Consider the following 16,351-nt stretch of genomic DNA (forward strand, 5'->3'; position numbering starts at 1 on the left):
GGAAGGCAGGACGGACGAGGAGCCTCAGCCAGCCTCCTGCTGCGTGTCCCTGTTCCGAGGGCTCTCACAGCGTGGGCCAGACCGGCAACATCCGCATCAGCGTCCCTCAGCTTGTCAGGGATGCAAACTCACCCCCGCCTGCCCCCAGCCCAGACCACACACCCGAACTCCAGTCTCCTGTCCAACTCACTACTGGATTCCCGCTTGGACATCGACTGGGCAGTTCACACCCAACAAGCATCCAAACCCCAAATCCTGACCTTCCTCCCCTGCCCGCCCCACCCTGCGCTTGTTGGCCCGGGAAGGGGCGATTCTGTCCTGTTTGCTCAGGCCCAAAGAGTCGACTCTCTTCCTGTTTCTCTCACATCCCTCATCTAAGCCCCAGTAAGTGCTGCTGTCCCCTTGGACACAGACCCTACACCTCCTCACCCGGCCGCCCACTATGCTGGTGCATGTCACTACATCTCACGGGAGTGACTGTGATGTCCCCTCACCAGGTTCTTGCTTCCTCCCAACATTCTGAATGGTCCTGGTGAGCGTTAGGGCCGATTTCATCACTCAGTTGCTCACACCCTCATGTGGCTTCCTCCTTCCTGCCCAGAGTAAAATGGCCCCAAAGGGCCTGGAGGCCCGGCTCCCAGCCAGCCACCCAGGCGCCCCCGATTGCTGTGTTTTCAAGTGTTCTTCAGGGGCCGCAGCGTGTCCCTCACCCTCGAGCACGCCGGGCGCTTTAGAGACCAGGCAGGAGGACGAGATTAGCACGCACCAGGAGGTGGGCAGAAATGCCTGCACTGACACATAGCTTGGTGTATTCAGGCCAGAAAAGGCACAGGAGCAGAACCTAGGTGGCTGATGACGTGACTCCTCCCCGGTGTTCTTCTCGGGAGTGCCTCATCTGCGTTATGAAGTCAAATACCTTTCTCAGGGAAGGCCAAGGGAATTAACACTCTGGAGATGCCCTAGGACAGGCCTCCATCACGCGCAATGAGCAAATCCTTCCTGCCACAGCTAAGCCCTCACTTGCACCTTGTTCCTTCTCGATGAAAACCACATCAACCTGTAACTGGGTCTTGCCGCCCTCCACACCCTCGCTGGCTCAGGAAAGCAGTTTTAAAAAGCCTATAAAAACAAGCAGAAGTTAACATTAACACGTGTCCCACCAACCTCACGCCTGCCAAGTACTCGTGTTACATGAGACTTGCATGTGGGTCACACCTGAAACTTTCTCCTTATCATCCTGTCTTCCTTCGCACACGTACCTCTGCGTCCTGGCGTCCAGGCCCCTGAAGCTTTCAGGCTTTCTACCCCCGTTTCCTGGCCCCACCAACAAGCCTTCAGCTCTCACAGCTTCAACTTTCTTCCTTCATTCGGCCTTATCTGAGTCTGACACACACTACGTCTCACCCTTTGAGAAAACCTATCCTCTTAAATTGTCTTCCTACCTTTCCTTTCTTTTCACACTACTCGGCACCTCCAAAAGAGCACAGCCAACACTCAGGCCCCACTGTCCACTGGCCCCTCCGTCCCCCAGTCCCTCCGTCCCATGGGCCCGCTGTCCCCCAGCCCCGCATCTCTCAGCCCCAAGCAGCCCTGACCTGGGATCAGACCTGAGCCTTTTTTCAGTTCTGATGCCCCTGCCTCTGCCTGCTGTCGAGTCTGATGGCTTCCTGTCTTAACAGAACAAAGATGACAATATCAGAGAATAAATATGGCCGACAACACCGCAAAGTATTAGATAGTGATTACAATAAAAGTTCACAAAGTTTTGTAGGGTGTTGGGGTATGTTTCCCGCATAAAGTTACGGGAACGCTGTGCATATGGCATCATCTCCAGTATATACTGGAGTATTAAAGCATTAAAGACTTAGAGGAAGTAAGAGTGGTTATTTCTGGGTAGTGGGATAACAGGTTATTCCTGTTTTCTCCTTTACTATTTTTTGTATTTTACAATGAGCCTTTAAAACCTGGTGGAACCCAGGGGCCTGCCCCCTGCTGGCGGTCTCCGGCAGCAGCATCTGGGCAAATCCAACCCCTGGTGGGCTCTCCCTACCTGAACTCCCCTCACAGAGGCCTGTGTTTCGGGCCTGACTTCTGTAATTTCTTTTCCGTTTTGACATCCTTTCTTATTTTGTCTTGTAAATATTTTCTTGCATATTTGTTTCAGGAATACATGTTAGGCCATAGCTATTTTCAAATGATTGCAATTCTTACAATTTGTGTCTCCTTCCAGACGCTTGTGCCCCCATCAGTCTTAGAACAGATTCTCACTGTGGGTCAGGGCGTTTACGGGACCAGCCACAGGCCCCCGTGGAAGCGGGACAGGGAAGCACAGGTGCCATCAGCAGTCAGTGCCCCTGGTCACATCCGTGAGCGCTCCAGGACAGCCCCACGGAGGGCAGGTCTGGGGGCACAGGGCGCTCAGGAGGCTGCCACGGTGGTCTGGATGAGAACGTGAGGGCCAGACGAAGGGAGTCACTCAGCAGGGCTTCCTACCCAAGAGGAGCCACGGACTTGTGGCTTCCAGCTTGAGTGGGCAGATTGCAGGGACGTCACCGTGGTGGCCGATGCAAGCATGCACGTAAGCAGGCTACTGACGAAGCCTGCTTTGTGGGACAGCCTACGGCATTCAGGCAACAGAGACCAGGACTACAGAGGGTCCCCACAGTGGGGCAGTCGGACAGAGGACAGACGAGACGCTGGGAGCACATGCAGAGTGAGGACACACACTCAGGGGCACAATGGCTGTTCAGGATCGGCCTTGGAAGAGGTGCTCCCGCCAGAGATGGAAGCAGACGTCGGAAAAACCCAGGCGTGTCTTATCAGCCGTGACGAGAAACGGGCTTCGGGAAGGCAGGACTGATTCAGACCAACGATCAAACTGACTGAAAGGATCAGTAACATGAGGGCTAAAAACACCTTGCTCGATGGGTAGTTAGGAAGACCCGGTGACCCTGCAGAGTGACAGCAAAGGGCTAGACTGCGGTGGGCAGGAAGCGTCCGTGGGGGAACCGGGTGGAGATGTCGGGATGCCGGAGGTGGAGTAAACCTTAGAGGGGCTGCATCGTGCATGACCCAAGGGACCCCGAGAGACCAACTCGGCAGGGCACTCAGCACTGGATCCAGGATGCAGTGAGCGTTCAAGAGACACAAGTGACCCTTGTGTCACTTGTTGGCCACATAATAGTACCCGCTTCATGCCAGGTGCTGTTCTGAGACCTGTAGACACAGCGCGTGAACAAGACAAAATCCCCGCCCGGAGTCTACATCTCAGTGGGGGAGACATACAGTAAACGGAGAAAACGACTCAAAATGTGTAGCATATTTGGTGGTGGTTAAGTGCTGAGGAGGAGGCAAGGGAAAGGAGGCCCGGAGTGAAGGAGGGGGGGGGGAGACAAAATTTTAGGTCTGGTGGCCTGGGGGGTGGGGGGGGATCCCTGGAAGGTCACAGAATTTTGAGACCAGAGCAAGCGAGACAGCCACAATTAGGAAGTGAGGGGCACGACTCCTTCCTGGCACGGCGTCCCCACGTCCCCACAGGTGCCGACTGTTACTGGACCATTCGCACCGTCTCTGCCACTGTCGTCACTGGCCTTCACGGCCCACGTCACAAGGCATCAAGCCGGGACACGGCCTCACGCACCATGTCAGCCGCTGGTTTGTAAGGTGGAAGCATGGCTACAGATGTGAACAGACGTGCACAGAGCCGCTGCCTCTCAGAACCTGCGTCGCATGCGTGCACAGAGAAGGCAGCCAGCACGACACACACATCCTCCCATCCCCCGCATGCAACGGGACCATCTTCACGCCCAGGGGCAGCGACACGGGGACATCTCTGAAGCTCGAATCGGCACAGATGAACACCGATGCGATTCAGGGGTCACGAGACACTTTTGCAACCGAGTGTCTCTCCCAGAACGTTTATCCGGTTGTTAGGACTAGGAATCAGCCATCATCCGGGAGGATGAAGAACCAGAAATTCCTGCTACAACAAACACGAGGACCAAGTGTTCCTCGTGACTGACACGTGGGATTTTCTAACAGACTGACTTGGGCTAATTATTCTCTGCCACTCAGAGAAAATGATCTTCAACCCAACCCCCCACCCCTCCCCCGAAAAAAAAGGAAAAAAGAAAAGAATCCAAATGCCCGAGGACTCATCCTGTCTTCAATCTGTTTCAACCGCCACAAAGTTTGTGGAGGTACAATGTAAGTGGCTGTTCTGAACGGTCACAGGCCTTGGTGGGCAGGTGTTACAGACAGGAAATGTGACCTGTGGGTTTCAAGAACTCCATTCTCAAACTGGGGTGCCAGAAAGATTTTGAAAGTATCTTAGATGCATTTTTTAAGGTGTATTTATTACCCAAAAGAAGCCAACACAGAATCTAATAAAAATAACCTCAAGATTAAAATGTCATAGCTTAACTAGCAGTGCACAGAATATAGAAACATTTTCATTATTTCCTCCCAAATGTCCGTGTAAGCAGGTTGGAAGCATCTCCTTCCTGGCTCCAAAACCAAAGTGAAACCAATGTCACGGCCAAGAAAAAGCCTATGAAAGAAGAAAGTAAACAGGCAGGGGCTCCTGGGTGGCTTAGTCAGTTCAGCGGCCAGCTCTTGATGTTGGCTCGGGTCACGGTTTGAGGGATCAAGCCCCGAGCTATCAGCGCGGAGCCCGCTCGGGATTCTCTCTCGTCCTCTATCTCTGTATCGCACGTGCTCTCTCTCTAAAGAAGTAAATAAAAGAAAAAAGTAAACAGGCCAGTTATGTTTTATGGTTCACATAAATAGCTACTTCTTACCACTGCCTTACCCCATAGCACTAACCGTAGAACACATATGTGTAAATACATATGCTATACCGTATTCACGCAATTACGTGCATTTCTAAGGGTTCCAGACCCGACTTCATCATCATCTAATTTCACTTGCAGGGCAGAAATAGCGAAATCCAGATTATGGAAGACTCGGGGCACTCCTGAGTCCAGATCTGCCCGTGTGTGGGTCACACCTAGGATGCCAGCGTCCTCAAGACCCGGGGGTAGAGAGGAGGCAGGGGAGGGAGGCAGAGGCCGCTGGCTACTGACCGACTTCACTGAACTCCCCAAGCAGGATGTGAATCACCATGCGTTTTGCTGTCCTCCTCAGAAATGCCCTCAGGACGCCGCGCTGTGGTCGAAGCACTGAAGGGTGTCCGTGCCGCACGCGAGCTGCTGAGCCAGGGCACCCGTGTCGTCCCGAGAGTCCCTCAGCCCGGACCGCAGGAGGAGCTCGACGCAAGCCGCGTGCTGGCCTGCGCAGGCCAGGTGCAGGGCTGCGTGGAGACAGAGGCCACACAAATCTGGCGTGGGACCCCTGGGGCGACGCCCACCCGGGGAGCAGCTATTCCTACAAACAACACCCCTTCGGCTACACAGAATTTCTGTATTCTGTAAATTTGTCTCTACACCTTTGTCTCTACTAGATCAAAACATTTTTCCTTTTAACCTGATTGGGTTGGAAATGGTTTTAAAAACATCAACCAATTACAAGACTTAACAGATCTGTCTACAGCAACCAAGCAATTTAACGAACGAGAAACGGGAGACTTGAAATGGCAAAGAAAAGACTTTCAAAGTTCTGTGAATTTTCCGTGTACGTAGAAATCCTGCCACAAATGAGAATGATGTGACAAAAAGAAAAACTGACACACCTTCCCTTGGAAAACTAGCACTGAAGGTTTCTGGCATCATGAGCCCCAGGATCCCGTGTTCTGCGGAGAAAAGTCTTGTGTCCCTGAACTTGGTGACTGTCCTGTGCGGCCTTGGAGGGAGGTTCTGAAGCATCACGAACGTACTGGCAAGGTAGGCCGCCAGAGCACAGGGTGTTAAGGGGAGGGTTTATTCTAACGTCCGAATCCAGAGGATTAGCTCTGAAAGCATTTTTCTGAGCCCCAACTTTAAGAAATTATAGTGGTTACAGTTTTCAAATACACTCGAAAGAGAGACAACCTAAGAAAAATCTGTACTACTGGGACAGCTGGCGTCGCCGTGGATTAGGACAGAAAGTACGTCCACGGTGCACGCACGCGCTGCTGTGGTTCAAATACCGGTGATAACGACACAGTGGCAATGAGCAGCAGGCATCACCATTGCCACGGTAACAGCAACACTCCCACAGCTTTGCCAACAGATGTTATTCGAAACAAAGCTTGCTGAGCTACTAGGGGCGTAACATGAAAACCAGTGTTTTTAATAAGAAAGTCCGTGTACCGTTTACATCCAGTTTACTATTAACTTCCAAGGCATGTGTAAGAAGCCTACCTGATCGATTTCTTGCGTCTTTACAGTTGACGTCGGCACCCAAGGCTAAGAGCACCTGGACTGTGCTCACGTGTCCTTCCTGAGTGTTGAAATACACTTGTTACCACCGTGACAAGGACACAAGTGAGGCATTCAACACTAATAATGCACGCTAGGTACTTCTTCTAAAATACTCAACTGCTAACACTGAATTCTCACCTCTAAAGGAAGATGCATGCGGCTCGGCTCTCAAGTTCAAGTATAAACCGTTAAAGATTTTGGTGACATTTGGTTATTAAAATACAGAGGATCTACTCTCTAGGCCCAAATTATCGACTAATACAGCTGGGTTTCCTTCAGTGTAAGGAGTATATATCCGGATTCATACTGAACTTGCAATTCCGGAATCTCTCCAAGCAAACGTGCTTGTTGCTGGATAAACAGGAAGAGACAGCAGCCTGTCCTGGATGGGAGTCTTATCACGGCTCATGTCACCATTTACCAAGCACTTTACAGGTTTCCTGTCCAGCCAGCCAGCCAGCCAGTCAGTACACAGTGAGGCGGAAGTCAAGGTTGCACATTACAGTGTTAGGACCCACTGGTTTGAGCCCCCAGGGCCACCCCAACCCCCCTCCCCCGCCCCACCCAATTCCTCCTGGGGGGACACCAGTAGGAGAGCGCAGTTCACAAGAAAAAAATTTATTCCTGTTGCAGCCAGAAAAATAAGTAAAACCGCTTAAGATAATACACAAAACACTCCTAACACTTAAAACGGGGCTGTAAGGAGCCACTTTTCTAGTGAAGATGTTTTGCACGTCTTAACCGTTTTCTAAGCAGAACAGCCTCACAGAAATCTGAGCTGAAATCCAGTGTACGGACAGAGCACTAGGAATTTCACAGAATGAATTTTTTTGGCTTCGAATAACATTCCTGAAAATGGAAAGGCACAGAGGCGGAAAGGCAGGAGCGAACACAAAACGCAGGCGTTACTGGGAGTAGAGGTTTTACCCAGAGGCAAATAAGGGCAGGTTTCTCTTTTAAGGGACACTTCAGGGGCAGGTCACAGGCGGTTCCTTCCCGCACAGAGATGGAACCAAAGAGACAGGGCCGCGAGCTGTCCGCCGCAGGGAAGGAACAGACCTTCGCCGCGTAGTGCAGTGCAGTGAGGTGGCCTGATGCTGCTCTCACGTCCACGTCCGTGCCGAGTTCACAGACCAAGAAGCGGATGGCTTCGTTCTGCCCAGCGAGCGCTGCCCTGTGGATGGCCTGCGCCCCCAGGGAATCCTGGGCAGACGCGCTGGCCTGGTAGATGGGGGGGTGGGAGGGGGGAGAACAAAGGTAAGAAGCAAAGAGACCCGGTCCACGGACCTTCTGACATCTGGGCAAAACTTTGGACTTTGTAGGTTGTTCTGGGCAGATGGTAACACAGCTGGTGCCAGACCCTCGCAGGCTCTCCAACCAGAAGGTGGGCACGCTCCAGCCAGAAGGGCACCCAGTGGGGGCAGTGAGACTGCCGCTCAGTGTTACATTATCTACTCCTCACAGGGACCCCCTGAAGAAATTACGTGTGTCTCCACATCACAGACGGAAACGCTAATGCTCCAGGAGGTCAAGGGGTCCCCCGGGGAGACCGTGGCGGAGCTGGGATTTGAACCAGGGATTGGAACAACCATGCGCTTGGTTGTTCCCGGAGCTAAAACTTGTAGGAAAAAGCAAAGACATAAAACCACTTCCGTACCTGATGCTTTTCCAGCAGCAGCCTGGCTACGTCGATGTGGCCACACTGAAGCGCGTCCATGAAGGGTGTGGAGCCACAGCTGTCCCTGCGGTCTGGTTGGTACTGGCCCCTGGAGTCCAAACCCACGGTAGGTGACGTGTGGTGCGGACGAGCTGGGACAATCTGGAGCGTGCTCCCCTCCCCTTTCTCCAGAGCCAGCCCACTGTCCCCTGCACCTCCGCTCCCCCTCTGACCTCCCTCCCCGTCCTACAGACCCTCATCTTTCCAGCTTCTTCTGCCAGAAGCTGGAGGTCACCCCTGATCCCTCATAACTGCTGTTACCAAAATCTCAGTTCCGTGTCCGAAACACAGCCTCCGACCCATCTTCCTCCCCTGGGCTCCTGCCCGTGAATCCATTCTCTTAGGTACCCTGGGTGTGGCCGTGCCTGCTTAAAACTCGTATGGGCCAATCACAAAGGACAAAATCTAAAACGTCACAGCCACGGGGTCAGGACATTGTGACATCCACCCCTCTCTCCAAGTTCCTTCCTTGCACCCTCCCTCCTCCCTGCGCTCACCACACCCCACCTCCTTCCCGGTCCCCCTCCTCCCACCTTCTTCTTTGTCCCACCTCCTTCCTGGTCCTCCTCGTCCCACCTTCTTCTCAGTCCTAATACCCACTTGTCCTACCTTCTTCCTACTCCTACCTGTTCTACCTTCAGCTGGGTCCTGCCTTTTTCTGTTCCTACCTACCTCACTGTCCTATCGTTTCTGTTCTCACCTTCAGCCTATCCTCTTCCTGGTTCTGCTTTCTCAGTACTACCTTCTTCCATTCCGACCTGTCCTACTTTTTCTTAATTCAGCTTCCAAGGTGACCTTCTTCCTTTCCTACCTTCTCCACAGACCTGCCTCCTCCCATCTTCCTTGTTTACGGCACTACCAGTCCCACCTTCTTCCTCGTCCTCTTCTCAGTCCTGACTCCAAACGGACTGACCTTCTTCCCTTCCTATCATCACCACGGTCCTACCTCCTACCTGAGCTTTCTCCGTTTCCACCTTCCTTATGGTCCCAGCTGTCCTACTTCCTACCTGGTCTTCTGCTACTCCTACCATCTTCACAATCCCACCTCTACCTTCCAACACAGTCTTACCTCCCTCGTCCTCCTAACATTTTCCATTCTTATCTTCTCCATGGTCACAACTGTCCTACCTTCTTCCTGGTCCTCTCTTCCTTACAGTCCCACCACCCACCTGTCCTACCAGCTTCCGTTCCTATCTTCTTTTTGGTCGTGCCTCCCACCTGACCTACCTTCTGTTCCTACCTGTCCTACCTCCCACCCATCCTGTCTTCTGTTCCTACCTTCTTCCTGGTCTTCTGTTCGTCCTGGTCCTGCTTCCCACCTGATCCACCTTCTTCCGTTCCTCCCTATCTGACCTCCCTCCTCCCCTATCTTCTTCCATTCTTACCTTCAGGGTCCTATCTGTCCTACCTTCTTGGTCCCACTTCCACCTGTTCTACCTTTGTCATGGTCCTATCTGTCCTACCCTCTCTGTGGTCATTCTCTTCTCCTCCAGTTGCCTAGCTCTTTGCCGCCTTTGCATTTGCCGATCCCCTCTGCTTGGAACACCGTTTCTCCCTTCTTCGCTAGGTGAACTCCAACCTCTCCTTCAAATTACAGTTTCGATACGACCTCACAGAGGCCTCTCCTCTCCCTTCCGTCTACCGTACGACCTTTGCTCCTGCACAGCACTGCATGAAGCCCTGTTCTCTTCCTACTATACATCATCTCCTCAGATAATCTCTCCCAGTCTCGTGAATTCAGTCAACACTTCTATGTTGATGATGCTCACGTTTATAGCTCTGCTCACACCTCTCCTGGGGGACTCAGATCTGTGCCTGTAGCTCCCCACTCCATGTCTCTGCTTGGGTGCCTCACAGGCACATGCAACTCAACGTGTCCCAAAGCGAAATTATCACCTTCCCCGCAAACCTGCTCCTCCTGCAGTATTCTGTCTCAGTAAATGGCACCAGCGCCACCGCCGGCTGCTTCAGTGAGAAACCTGTCATCCTTGACTTCTCCTTCCTCATTCCCTTGATCCAATTATTCACCCAGATCTGTTGATTCCGCTTCCTTAGTATCTCCCAATCTCTCTCTCCGCCCCTACGGTCAGCATCTTAGTACAGCCAACGATTTCTCTTAACTGTAATGGCCTCCCAACGTTCACTGCACCCACTCCTGCTTCCCTTCCTACCCGCTCTCCATTTTCCAACCAGAGGACCTTAAAAAATGCAAACTTCTTACTGCCGTCCACCCACCCCTCTGCTTACGACCCTTCAGTGGGGTCTTACACGTTTCGAATAAGATCTAGAGTCTCACACAGCCCCACCTGAGTCCAGTCTTCCTCTCCAGCCTCATCGCGCACTGTCTTCCCTTCACTCCTTAGGTATCAGCCCACCCTGAACTTCTCTCAGCTTACTAACACACATGCTTTCTCTCTGCTCCGAGCATTCCCGGGTACTGTTACCCCTGGAATGCTGCCACACCTCCCACGCTCAGCCTCCTTCAGATCATGGCTTAAATATCCCTGGGGCCAAGATTTCACACTCCCGGCCAAGTTGGGTCTCCCTGTCTTATGTTCCTGGAGGGATCTTGCAATTCCTGGCACTCATCAGACTCACAGGATGCGAACAGTGTCTTCTCTGCCTGTGTGTGAGTTCCATGAGGGGGGACCCATGCTGGCTGGCTTCTGTTGTAGCCCGTGCATCTGGCATAGTGCTTAGAGCTTAGATGCTGAACGAATGAAGACATGAATCCTTGTCGAATGAACAGATACATGGACGATTTTTCCCCCTTATGGTTGTCAGCTATTTTTGTGTCATATTCTTTGAGTTATCTTATGTTCTTTGTTCATTTCTCTTTTCGCACTGTAGTTTCTGAGCAATTTTTCTGAGCTCTACTTACAGTATCAATATTAAGCATCACAATTGGTGAATACTTTGTTCAATTTGCTGTCTTGTTCTTACCTCTGTAGAAGCACCTTTACTGCCTCTAAACAGCCATGCATTGCTGGGAGAAGAGAGTTGAGAGTCAGAGCCTTTTAGTGCATGTATAAAACTTTCTTTTCCTCTTCTTTCTGCCCTGTCCTTTTAGCTATCACTTATGGGAAGCAGTAATTAGATACACTGTTACCACACTAGAAAAATAAAAATTTAGCTGGGTAAGTGGTAAAGATGTTGCTAGTCAACATTTGATTATCTTGTCTTTATAAGCACTTTCATGGCAAATTCTCAGTCCTAAACTTTCTCCTCAATTTTGTGCTGCAAATCCTTAGGGCCGGTCAGTTTTTGTGTAGGAAAAACATATTATCGTAGACAAACATATTAATAGTGATCCACAACAAAATAACCAGGAATGTAATTCTCCTGCTAAAGACAACCAAACTTGATAATAAAGATTTCAACTATCTGTTCTCCACCACTTTTTGTGAATGGCTAGGTGCTGATTGTTTCTAGTTTCTATAGCAACTAGTCAAACAATTCAAGAGCAAAAAGAAAAGTTTTTCTACTCACTTATAAAGTGCTTCCCCCCCCCACACACACACTTTTTTTTAGTTGAGAGAGACAGAGAACATGAGTGGGCAGAGGGTGAGAAAGAATCTTAAACAACACTTAGCATGGAGCCCAAAGCATGGCTCAATCTCATGACTACGAGAACATGACCTGAGCCGAAATCAAGAGTAGGATGCTTAACCAACAGGTGCCCTTCACTTATAAAGTTTTAGAAAGAATTCCTTGGTCTCTAACTGCCCTCTGTGGCCGTAATAATTGTATGCGTATTTCCTAAACTATATCATGTCATAGGTATTCATGTTTTGAGAAACTATAGCCCTGTATTCTAATTCAATGTACTATGCAGGAGGCTGAAGATTATTTTCTAAATTTCTTTTTTTTTAAAAGTTTATTTCTTTTGTGGGAGATAGTGAGTGGGGGAGGGACAAAGAGAGGGAGACAGAGAATCCCAAGTAGGCTCCACGCTGTCAGCACAGAGCCCGAAGTGGGGCTTGAGCCCACAAACTGTGAGATCGTGACCTGAGCTGAAATCAAGAGCTAGGTGCTTAACTGAGTGAGCCACCCGGAGCCCTTATTTTCTAAATGTCCTGATCTGGACTTTTGAGGTCTTTAATATCTGTGTTATACCACAGCACTTTTTGCTTTCCACTAATTAAAAATAATCTACAAACAGGCAATTCAGATTTAAGGATAATCATTCAGTTGTGCCCCAAGTTTTTATTGACATTATCACTGGGTAAGTCAAATACACTCAGGCCCAGGTACTTAATTACAAGCACCTACATTTATTTACATGGTCAGCACTATGGTAGGTGCTGCTGACCATGTGCAGAAATACAGTCTCTTTTTATCCTGCCCGAAACAGTAACAACGTAAGAAGATGCTGAAAATAGCAACACCCAGCTGCTCTGTGCTCACTGTGCATCAAGCACTGTGCCAAGGGATTTATGTACATCACGTTCCTTGAAGTCTACAACAACCTTGTGGTACGGGCATCGTTATGGTCATGATTTTGCTGATGAGGAAACTCACTTAAAAGACTAAGTTCATTGTCCACGGTCAAAGACAGTAAGGCACAGAACCAGCTTTCTGTCTAGGAAACTGGGGAGGATTGGACAGATATACAGGAAAAGCGAATGAATGCGAGGAAGAATGTTTGTGCCACGTTCCATTAGTTTGGACAGCAAACTGTGTGCCAAGATGCCCCAAAGCTGCTCTTATTCCTGGCCCTCTAGTTTCCAAACCCCACCCCCGTGGGCGACTCTAACTAGAAGGCGTTCTGCGGCGTGAGGCCAAGTGGCTGCACATCTACGCATGCGTCCCTGCGGGGCTCCTGGCCGTACCTGCCGTGTGCAGGGGGGTTCTCCCGATCTTGCTCTCCGTCTTCCAGGCGTCTGGGCAAACAGTGAGCAAGTACTGGAGGATCACAGGGTCCCCCTCTCGGCTGGCAACGTGGACACTGTTCCAGCCGTCTTTGTTCTTGAGAAGTGGATTAGCGCCATGTTCCACAAGGTCCTGGATCACCTCGAGATTCCTCCTTGTGCAGGCCATCATCAGTGGGGTCCTAAGGCCAACGAGGACAAACCGTCAGACGGAAGGGCAGCTGAGACGTTAGAAGTGTGCGACCAGGTCTTCAGAAAATCACATGTCCTTGGCAGAGATGAAAACCTACGGGACTCGGGGGTCTGGGAAGCAGGAAAACAGCTTCGACGGGCAACTTCTCTGCCTGCTGTGAGGCCCCTAGAATAGGTGTACCTGAAGGAGGGGAATAGCGAGGAGGCAGGCCCGCTTCTGAACTAGTTTACACTATGGGACTGAACTGAGACGGAGCGAATCGAAGCCACAGTCTGTCTTGTAGTATTTGTGTAAGAGGTACCCTGCCAGACTTATCCCATTTACTTCAATCAGTAACTGTTTCTTAAATTGTGCTGAGAAGGCATCAAAAAAGAACACTGGACATAGTGCCTCCCCATGAGGAGCACACATTGGTGACACAAACCAAACAGCGTGACTATAAGAAGTTTCTGAACTGACTTGTGTCCACAGTTATGGGAATAAGCTACATGAATGTCAAGGGAGGTGGCTCTATCCTTCCTTTTCTGCCACATAAATGATTTGGATGAGCCATTTCAATTCCATGAGCTTCTGGTTTCTTCCTTGCAAAATGAGGAAGACACAACCCCTGGAAAGCAAGGGCAGATCTTACTTACCTCCTTATTCCCAGGGGTTAGAACCCACGTCTGGCACACAGCGGGGAGCTCACTATACCTGGATGACCTCCAAGGCCTCATCTAGGATCTAGCTCCTAAGATTGTTATGATATTAATTTATTACCCACACTTTGGGGGAGGATGTAGTAGTGATAGTAAGAGGGGGAAACCCAAATAAATGAAGGCTGGAACCTTCCAGAAAGACTTCACAGAGGGAAGAATCTTGAGCAAGGCATGAGGATTGGAAAAGCAGGGAAGGTACTGCAGAAAGCCAGGAAGGGGAGAATGGGCAAAAATGCCTCCCTAGGACTACACCTGCCAAATACATCGTCAAATGAACCTTGCCCTTTAATGGTTTTTTGAGGGGAGGCCGGTTCCCCACAGAATTGTTTTGAGGCACGTATGAGGTAACGTGTTTCTTGTTAAGGTCTTTAGACCTACTGCCCAGCAGCAGCAGAAATTCAGTCTTGTGCTAAGTCATGGCCAAAGTGCAGCCCTCAACACATACCCATGCAGACTCCCCCATCCCAGTGGGCAAGACGCACTTCATTTAACTATAAGGCTATCTGCCGTGGCTCATACCTCTATCAGATCAGGAATCTGTTGCAGGCAGGAACTTCATTACGTTATGAATCTTAGGCTGTTCATAACCCCTAAGGAGGCCCAGGTAGTGAGTACTGAACACAATGTCGCTCTAACAAAATGCAGCTGGTTTGGGTGATGGCACAGGTGAGAATGTGGACTGTGGAGGCGGTTAGGCAAGGCTATTCCCGTGATAAGATCACACAGAGCACCGCACACACTCCAGCGTCCTTACAACTGGTGAAATCTGAGTGAGTACACTGACTACTGCAGCAACGTCAGTTTCTTAGTTTTGATATCGTACTGCAGCTGTGTAAGATGGTACCTTTAGGGGCAGCTGGGGGGTGGGCGTGTGGGGCTTCCAGCAACCTTTGTTTGCAACCTTCTGTGCACCTTTAACTATTTCAAAGTAGCAAGTTCAAACAATGACACTGTTGTACTCAGGCAGCTAGGCGAGGCTCAAGCTATACAGGGTACAGACAATTCCCTGTTTGATCGTATTCTATACTCTTTCATGAAGAGAACGGGTTTGGAACACAAGGCTGGAGCAGTTGACCCCGCAAGAGTACGAACAGTGGTCGCAGTGGGTCATCTGTCGTGTCGGGGAAGGCTGAGAAGCTATGGGGTCGAGGTGGACAAAGTACACGGGAATCTGGGACTCTGCGGAAAAGGGGACGGGGGAGAGATCTTTCTGGAACTCCAGCCACCTACCAGTCGGCCTTCTTGAGGCAGTCCACCGCGGCTCCTCTGCCCAGCAGGTACCGCACGCAGTCCCGGTGGCCCATGGAGGCAGCCTCGTGCAGAGGCCGCTTGTAGTCCCGGTTGGCGGCCTCGATGTCCATGTCCCAGGACTCCACCAGGTAGGCCAGCACGTCCCGATGGCCGTGGCGGGCGGCGCAGTGCAGCAGGGTGTCCCCGGCGGGCCCCGGGCAGCTCGCGCGCCCGGCTCCCCGCAGCTCCTCCCGGAGGGCGCACAGCCGGCCCTCCTGAGCCAGCCGGTAGGGCCGCCGCGGGTCCCCGGGCGCCGCCATGACCGCGCGGGGCGTCCGGGGCCCCCCAGCCCTGCGCCCCGCGACCCCCACCCTACACCCACCCGGCCCCGCTGCTCCGCGTGGGCCCAGTCCTCCAGCGGGCGACTCGCCGGGCGGGCCGCTGCGGAGGAGCTCACGGGCGCGCGGCTCGTTCCCAGGCTGCAGCCCGCGCGGGCTTCTTTTGGGGGCGGCACCTCAGGTGGGCGGGAGCCTCCGAGGCCCCGCCCCGCGCCCTAGCTCACAGCGCGCCGCTGCGGGGTCCCCCCGGCCCGAGCGCCTCCCGGAGGAGGAGGCCGGTCCCGCGGCCGAGGGAGCCAGCTGGGGGCCGCCGCGGGCCCTCAGCGAGGGGGTGGGCCCCCGCGCGTCCCCACCCCCGACCCCTCCCGCACCCAACCTCAGCCAGCCCCTCGCCCCGCCGCGACCCCCCCTTTGGTCCCCGGGAGCTCGGAGGAACTCTGGGAAACTTTCCGCTCGCCTCCCGGGCCCCAGCGGAAGCACGGACGGGGCGGAGCCTGCCAGCGGTAGCCGCGCCCCCTGCTGGAGCGCGTTCCGATTGGTCGCTGGAGCAGTCCGTCAGCGCGCCCCCTCCTCCTGCCGTTCCGATTGGCCGTGCGGGCCGTCCGTCAGCCCTGGCGACGGGCTCTTCCCGGGGCTGCGGCTAGGGCGGAGCTGGCGGAGGAAGTCGGCGGCCTGCTCGGGCTGGCGCTGCCCTGGGGACGCTGGGACTGGCAGGCCGGGTGGCCCGGGCCCTGCGGCGGCGGCGGCGGCGGCGGCGGCGGCGGTGGCGGCGGGAGCCCGGGTCCGGAGCGCCATAGTGCGTGAGGCAGCGGACGTGGCAGGGAGCGCGGGCGGGGCCCGGCCGTGGGGACACTGAACCTCTGGGGGTCCTGCTTTGGGGTCCGGCCTCGCGGGGCGGGGAGCAGGGCCGCGGGGGCCTCCGGGGCCCGGGCCGAGCTCAGCGGT

The 16,351-nt window shown here is 52.7% G+C and overlaps 2 protein-coding genes across 6 annotated transcripts in view; one reads left to right on the top strand and one right to left on the bottom strand.

Moving 5' to 3' along the window:
• Window positions 1–4,336: 4,336 nt before the first annotated feature.
• ANKRD16 (ankyrin repeat domain 16) lies at window positions 4,337–15,705 on the bottom strand. Of its 3 annotated transcripts, none has more exons than XR_006204504.1 (8): window positions 15,069–15,705; window positions 12,909–13,129; window positions 11,020–11,062; window positions 8,017–8,125; window positions 7,419–7,580; window positions 6,300–6,378; window positions 5,085–5,311; window positions 4,633–4,724 (listed from the first exon to the last, which is right to left on the bottom strand). XR_006204504.1 is itself a non-coding variant. In XM_042944775.1 (8 exons), the coding sequence occupies exons 1-7, from the start codon at window positions 15,386–15,388 to the stop codon at window positions 5,154–5,156; spliced, it is 1,092 nt and encodes a 363-aa protein (XP_042800709.1). In that variant the 5' UTR covers window positions 15,389–15,705; the 3' UTR covers window positions 4,637–4,724; window positions 5,122–5,153. The 3 variants fall into 3 exon arrangements, 2 of the variants coding, with proteins under 2 accessions (XP_042800708.1, XP_042800709.1); XM_042944775.1 differs by having other exon boundaries at window positions 4,637–4,724; window positions 5,122–5,311; XM_042944774.1 differs by lacking the exon at window positions 5,085–5,311 and having other exon boundaries at window positions 4,337–4,724.
• Window positions 15,706–16,039: 334 nt separating this feature from the next.
• Window positions 16,040–16,351, top strand: part of FBH1 (F-box DNA helicase 1) — a 49,749-nt gene continuing 49,437 nt past the window's right edge. The window contains exon 1 of one of the 3 annotated variants that reach the window (XM_042944770.1): window positions 16,040–16,202. Coding sequence is in view for 1 of the 3 variants with exons in the window: in XM_042944767.1 (XP_042800701.1) it covers window position 16,202 (1 nt within the window). In the remaining 2 variants the exon portion in view is untranslated. The remainder of the gene's footprint in view (window positions 16,203–16,351) is intronic. The other 2 variants (XM_042944767.1, XM_042944771.1) reach the window with 2 other exon arrangements.

This window comes from Panthera leo, chromosome B4, assembly GCF_018350215.1.
Source record: "Panthera leo isolate Ple1 chromosome B4, P.leo_Ple1_pat1.1, whole genome shotgun sequence".
Taxonomy (NCBI): domain Eukaryota; kingdom Metazoa; phylum Chordata; class Mammalia; order Carnivora; family Felidae; genus Panthera; species Panthera leo.

Excerpts from the sequence above, each read along its gene's own strand:
- ANKRD16 (XM_042944774.1), bottom strand. The coding sequence starts at position 15,388 with ATGGCGGCGCCCGGGGACCCGCGGCGGCCCTACCGGCTGGCTCAGGAG. Across the intron at positions 11,063-12,908 it reads AACCCCCCTGCACACGGCAG|CAATGCATGGCTGTTTAGAG; the intron begins GTACGGCCAGGA and ends CTCTTCTCCCAG. Across the intron at positions 8,126-11,019 it reads GTAAAGGTGCTTCTACAGAG|GGGCCAGTACCAACCAGACC; the intron begins GTAAGAACAAGA and ends TTTGGACTCCAG.